This window comes from Channa argus, chromosome 8, assembly GCF_033026475.1.
Source record: "Channa argus isolate prfri chromosome 8, Channa argus male v1.0, whole genome shotgun sequence".
NCBI classification, from domain to species: Eukaryota; Metazoa; Chordata; class Actinopteri; order Anabantiformes; family Channidae; genus Channa; species Channa argus.
Window position 1 is genome coordinate 19456235 of NC_090204.1, and position 6861 is coordinate 19463095.

A 6861-nucleotide genomic window follows, 5' to 3' on the forward strand; every position below is an offset into this window, starting at 1 on the left:
ATTTCAACAATGGAAAATAAAAAAAATCTGTAGTTGATTAATGACATTTCAGCATATTTCATTGAGCCTAAGTTTTCAAATCCAAATGTCCACTTCACTGAATGGTTGAGACTAGATTTCACCCTGAGAATATTGCAAATAGGAGCTTAATGCAATGTGACTTTTAAAGACCCTGGAAAACCAGCAAAACCAATATATAGTTTTATAACCCTTGATTACTGTGATTCTGTTTGCTCTTTGTCTTCATTGTCACACTGTGGCACAGCCTCAGATTAAAATTGGTTGTATCACACTGGTGATTATACTTTTGAGGCTCAGCTGGATCTGGCTCCGATATTTTATCTTTTAACCTTTTTATGAGATGATAGCTCTCTGAAATCTCCTGGCTGGGCACTTCTGGCTACAGCTAAGTGAAGGATGAAGACAAAAGGTGATTGGGCCTTTGACATCTGAGCTCCAGGGTGTGAACTATAACATGCCGTTTGAACTTTCCCCCAGAAAAAACCTTTTGATATAAGATTCTGTTCCTTTGATGATTTGAAAACAGTTGCTTTACTCCCGTTGTAAATTCACACATAGAATAAAAAAAATGTTTCAACACTCATAGCATATATGATTATTTGCCATTATGGTGATGAAGGCACGAAGTATGTCGAAGTGTCTCTGGGCAAGAAACTGAACCTCTAACAGCCCATTCCTCTCCCCAGCTGTGCAGTGCCGGTCCGGTAGAAATTGGGGAAGGTTGCATCAGGAAGCAGTGGAGGAAGAGCATCCGGCATAAAAAAAAACAGCCAAATCAACATAAGGACAATGATGCGTTGTGGCGACCCTGAACTCGGGGGATAAGCCAAAAGGACAAAAAAAAAAAAAAAAGTGATAAAGGCATCATATCATTTTACAGCCAAACTGTAAATAAGCTTTACACTAAAATCATCTGAATTCAGAAAACATGAAAGGCAATTTGTGAAATGAATATATTAAACTAAAAGTTTGGCAAATTTGCATACGCAAATAAAACGTTTGCATATGTTACAATAAATCTTGGGGGTTTTGAAAGGATTTCTCTTGGGAGTAGGACGTTTTGCATAAAGCATCTGCAATTTAAATACTTTTTGAATTACAGTTAGTGCCGGTGATAGTGAGTTAATCATCATTTGCCGGAAATGTGAAGTGGAAATTGCGATAATTAGTTTTCATGAGCTAAAATTGTAGGTGCTGCACTCAGGGGAACTGTGTTGGTAACTGCTTTGACTGTACAAAGCTCAGGGAAGTCCTGTGCCTGTCGCCGGGATCATGTGTTCTTCTGATTGTTCTAGGTTGAGCCACATTTTTTTTAATAATATCTGACCAAAAAAAGATACTGGGGTGGACAATATGTGAACGACTTATCTCTGTGGTGACATGATGGAAATCACAAAGGTTGTAGCCCTGAAGAATGACCCTGGGTGTAATTGCTAAACACTTCCAGTAGGGCGCACACTTTTCATACCGTGTCTGCAGGGTCTGCGGGGTCTGTGGCACTGCTTGGTTACAGCTTTTAATGGTTTAATGGTCAGGGGAACATTTTTTTATGCTTTTGTCAAACCTAGCACTACATTAGCATCATGAGGAGGTGAGTGCAGCACATTATCAACATCCACTAAAATTCACTTTACGCATAATGAGACAAAGAGAAGCGCGTATAATTAAAACTAATATCTCAAACGGTGGCTTCCATCTATTCATTACCTGATATCAACATTAAATTATATTATTCAACAATGAGTGGATTAAATTATTCGACTCCAGTGTATTGTTCATTTCACTTAACTAAGGTTTTTTTTATCTTTAAATGTTGGACCCAGAAACATCAGTAAAGACAAAAAATGGCTGAATGGTTTGACGATATTATGAATGAGTGAGAAGCGTATATGGCCTGTACTGTACGTGAACATGGACATGAACATGTAAATGCCCCCCTCTCTCGGCCTGTCTCATTTCTCCAATGCCCCAAAGTGCATCTGTAATTAGTCCACTCTGGTAAGACACACGTAATGCTTTACTCTTCAGCGCCCATATGAAGAGTGATCAGTGATGTTTTTGATCATTTTGATTTAGGAAAATCGATAATTTAGTTAACATACATTTTTTAAGCACAACTTTTACCTTAACACATATTGTGATCTTCCTCTTTAACGTATGGCTGGAATGTGGGGACGTGAGTCTGGAAAGATCCCAGGATTTTAGCTGAAAGATGAGAACACCTTCGCAGGTGGGCAGGGCAGGTGTTTATAGGGAGAGGGTGCTGCATTTTCTGTGAACCAAAGCGTCAACCAAACCTTGGCTCATGGGTCCCTCGCCAGGAGCACGGCATTGTGGCCCGGTCTCCTATCTGCTTGTTCTTGGAAACCGCGTCAGAGCGCAGCTGAGAGAGGCTTAACATTTCAAACGCCTGGCGGTAGGCTGCAAAAGTTTCCACGCTCAGTGTGCCGTCAGGTACAGCAGCAGGCTGGAGCGGGCAGCCACGTTTCTCGGGTTTGTGCAAAGAACTCTTTTCTGCTGGTTTCTTGCTCTTTTAGCCCGGGATCATACTTTTAATGCGTCTCTGACTGAAGCATATCAGTATACATCAGGAGAATACGTAAGAGCTCATAGTGCTGTGATTAAAATGCGTGCGTAAAACCGCGCCGCTTCTGTGCCTTACCCGCTTCTTTACTGTTTAATGAAAATATGTGCAGAGAATCCATTTATGTCATTTAAACAAATAACTACCAGTTTTTATATTTTTGCGTGAACGTTGAGTAAGTTACGAGCAACGTTGTGAATTAAAAGCGTGATTCCGGTGCTGTTAGTCCTAGATGTCCTCTCAGCTGGAAGGAGGCCCAGAGCAACAGACCACAGCAAAAGTTTACGTACTAAAATCTGAAGAAGTTGTTGTTGATGTGACAAGCACTGACGGATGCACAGCGCAGCGCAGCTGCCGCCCCGGAGACGAAGGACAAGATAAAGTGGCCGTGTCTCCAGAGCGCCAGCAGCAGAAACAACGCAAGATGACCCGCAGCCCCAAATGCGCTCGCTGTCGGAACCACGGCGTCGTTTCGTGTCTAAAAGGCCACAAACGCTTCTGCCGCTGGAGGGACTGTCGCTGCGCCTGCTGCCTGCTGGTGGTGGAGCGGCAGCGCGTCATGGCGGCGCAGGTCGCGCTGAGGCGGCAGCAGGCTGCAGAGGTGAGGAGAGCACAAGTGCAGGTCAGTGATGGAGATCGTTGATGGAGAAATAAAGCGAATGAACACTTTCTCCGCTGTGTGGTCGATGGGAGGCAAAGTCATTGAGAGACAATGACACAACTGGAGGGATGAGCAGAGTAACCTTTTGAAAAAGTTCAAATGATTGAGACTGAAGGTCAAATTAGTGCTTTTTTTTCATGTGTCCATGTTGATTTTTAAGGTGAAAATCAGCCACTTCACAGAACTTCACAGAATCATGGCTAGAAATATAATAGCCAGAATGACAGAGCATTGTTGTTGCAATTTATTTCTTGTATTTATATGAACATGATTTTTTTTTTTTACTTTTGCAGAATATTTGGGGTTTTACTAAGAAATAAATGTGAGCTGTCAATTTATTTGTTAAGCTTTATTTGTTTGTAAAGTTTCTCTAACAGTATTTTTTTACAGGAGATAATTTGAAAATAGAAAAAAACAACAATATACAACTTCACAACTAGAATATGCAATACTAAACCATTACATATATTTTTTATCTTTGCTCTCAGTAAGTCCCTCAGAGGATGTCTGGTGTCCAAGCTAAGTTTCTCTCATCAGCAGGAGCAAAAATCAATCTGTGTTCATAGCTAAAGGCAGAATATAAACATTAAGTATAAGTATAAGTATATTTTAGATTGAGTTATTAATTTAAAAAAAATCATTAAAAGTATATTAACTTAAATGAAAGCTGCATAGATTAGGGTATTTAGTTTTTTTTTTTTTTTTTTTTTACACGGGATGAAATTACTGTCCATTTACTGTGTTTCAACAGGGTAAACTGCTGAAAATCTCCCACATTTTTCAGAATCAATAAGTCCTCCTCCTACAGTATTTGTTAATTGCCTTTAATCACCCTTGGGGGACATTCTCATATAATATCATTATGTCCAAATGTCTAATTCCTGCTCCCATGTTTCTCTCAGGGTAAAAGGGGGGTCAAGTGTGCAGCTCCGTTGAGGCGGACAGCGTATCAGCGTTACAGCAGAGCAGCTGAGTCGAGCGTCCTGACTAAAAGCATCCTGCAGGGTACAGTTTAATTAACATCTCGTCTTCTCATTAACATACCATTGTTCTGCCAGGCTGTGATTAAAAAGTGCATTTTTTTTTTCAGTAGCTCAGATAGGACTCTGAGTAAATGTTTAAATTTTTGGCTTTATTGCATCCAATGTCTACATTCACATCATAAATAACTAGAGAATTCTAGAGGAACTGACTTCCTGTGTTTGTAGGAATTTGTGAGCTCACTTTTATTCTGCAGGTTCAATTTAACTGATGTAACAATTTCCACAAATCAAGTCTGGAGCTTAAAATGAATATTACTGTGAACTTTCTTTTTCCAAAATGGAATATAATCTCACTAAATGTTGTTCATCACCCTGTCCCCAGATGTGTTCTGTATATACTTTGTGTACCTGTATGTGTATATGCGCACATACTACTGTAAGTGCAACTGCATTTACTTCCTGTGCTTCCTCTGGGACGTCAATAACCAGCATTACACACATTTAACTTATTTAAACAGCTCTGATCATTGTAGCTTCACCATGTCACAACAACAGGCTTTCACTGTAATACACAGTGTGTATTAATACCTGCTGGCTTAGAGTCAAAGCCTGCTGAAGGCTGTGTCTTCTTTACAGCCCTCTGAGCCTCTGTGTGCTCACAGCAAAGCAAAAATGACACAGCTAACCAACTGTATAATTAAAACAACAGCCACACAGTACTTAAACATAAACAACAATTCATTGGTTGGAACAACGTCATAATTCATAAATAAATTGAATGGATCAACACGTAACAGCGTGTGGCTTTGTTCCAATGTGCAGGGCTAAAACCAGGGTTGCATTTGGAGGACGACACCTCCGGCTGGTCCAAGCAGGTAGAACGTGACCAAACGCACTTCACGTGCCCCTCCATCAGCGCTCGGATGAGGAAACGGCGAGCGTTCGCGGACAAGGAGCTGGAGAATGTCATGCTGGAGCATGAGCTGAGACAGATAGAGCTGCAGAGCGACGCCACCTTCCCCTCCTCTGGCCTCGTTGGCCCTGGCCCTGTGCTTCACCCTCCACCTCTGCCCGTGTCCCCCAACCTCCACTGCTGTCCTCTCAACAAGGACCCCTCCACTGCAGGGACATCCAGCTATGTGCCTGTGTATAAATATAAGCCTCTGTATGAGCGTGACTTCCAGTTCTACCAGTTTTTCCACCTCAGGAGCAGATCCCCTGCTGACGGAGACTACAGTGACGTCTTGTTGTGCCGAAGCACGGAGGAAACTGGGGAGGACGAGGACGTGCAGAATGGATGGAAAGGCTGTGGGAAGAAAGGCCGACCAGAGCTGATACATCCACCGTCACAACAGAGGCCCAAACATCACAGCAGCACCTTGTCACGTCTAGACCCTGTCAAATCCCCTTCACGACCAACAGGAATAATGAACTCCAATGGCTCTCCAACCGTTGCGTGCTCTATTTTCGAATCAGGCCACGGTATCCTGTGTGGACCAGACGTCAGTGCACACAGCAAGACTTTGGATCGCAGGCCTCTGACAACTAAGGGCTGGAGCGCCGACACTCCTGCCGCCGAAGCAGGTGCTCATGCGGACGCTGTCAAGAGCTCTCATGGCAGTTCAGTCAGGACTCCCACTGTGAGGCCATTACCTTTCTCTGTAGAGGCTCTGCTGAGGGCCTGACAGGCAAATGGAAAGCGGTGTAGTGCACTTTGTTTATGTGCAGACGGAAGATTGATGCTGAGGTTTTAAAAATAAAAATGGCTTAGCTGCATAACAGGCTTTGAAAGACATTTCTTGACAAGGGTGAGTTGCTTTAAAGCAATTATGGATTTGATATTTAAAAACTATTTCTAGGATATAAATTACAGTGTGTGTACCTCATTTTTCATAAAAATGTCATTTGCTCTATTTTAACTATTCATTAAAACAAAACGATGAAAGACATACATGTACCTTAATACTAGATTTTTATTTACTTGCTTACATTGAGCATATTTTGTACAAATATACACTTTCCTATTGTTACTCTTTTTTTTATACTCTTGACAGCATGGTGGTAAAAATGTACTGAACCCCTTTTCTCACTTCCTGGCTCGCATCAATCATCTTTCATTCCCCTTTTCCTGCTGAAAAACTGTACAGCACAACCATAAAACAAAGTTGTTAAAAAACTCAAATACTGTTTGTACTTGTGGCCATTTTTTCTTTTTATCTCTCTATGATTTGATTTTTAAATCAAAGTCTAGATGTACCTGGATGATCTCTAAGCTGCTCTGGGGCACGGCAGTGGGGTGCTGCTTGGAAATCTCTTTAAAACTAATAAGAAAACTAACAATGAAACGGGAACCATGAGGTGAAGAGACTGTTAAAAAGGGCTCAGAGCAAGAGTTTGTGAACCTCTTTCTCTAATAGCCAAGAAAGGACTGACACTAAAACCCTCTCTCTCTCTGATATTTTTTGCTTTTATTGGCTTCTCCTAGTGGGAAAAAAAAATTATATTTGTTGTTTATTGGTATTTCATTCTCTGTTGTTTTCCAAATGTCAGATCTGAAACACCACATTTAAAAAAACAAAACATAAGTACAATTTATCATACAAGGAAATAGG

At 41.3% G+C, this 6861-nt stretch overlaps 1 protein-coding gene across 1 annotated transcript; it reads left to right on the forward strand.

Annotated features, from left to right (window-relative positions):
- Positions 1-1100: 1100 nt before the first annotated feature.
- On the forward strand, positions 1101-6449 carry dmrt2b (doublesex and mab-3 related transcription factor 2b). Its single transcript, XM_067514404.1, has 3 exons — positions 1101-3227; positions 4169-4271; positions 5072-6449. Exons 1-3 carry the CDS (start codon positions 2838-2840, stop codon positions 5932-5934), a joined length of 1356 nt encoding a protein of 451 aa, XP_067370505.1. The 5' UTR covers positions 1101-2837; the 3' UTR covers positions 5935-6449.
- The last annotated feature ends 412 nt before the right edge of the window (positions 6450-6861 follow it).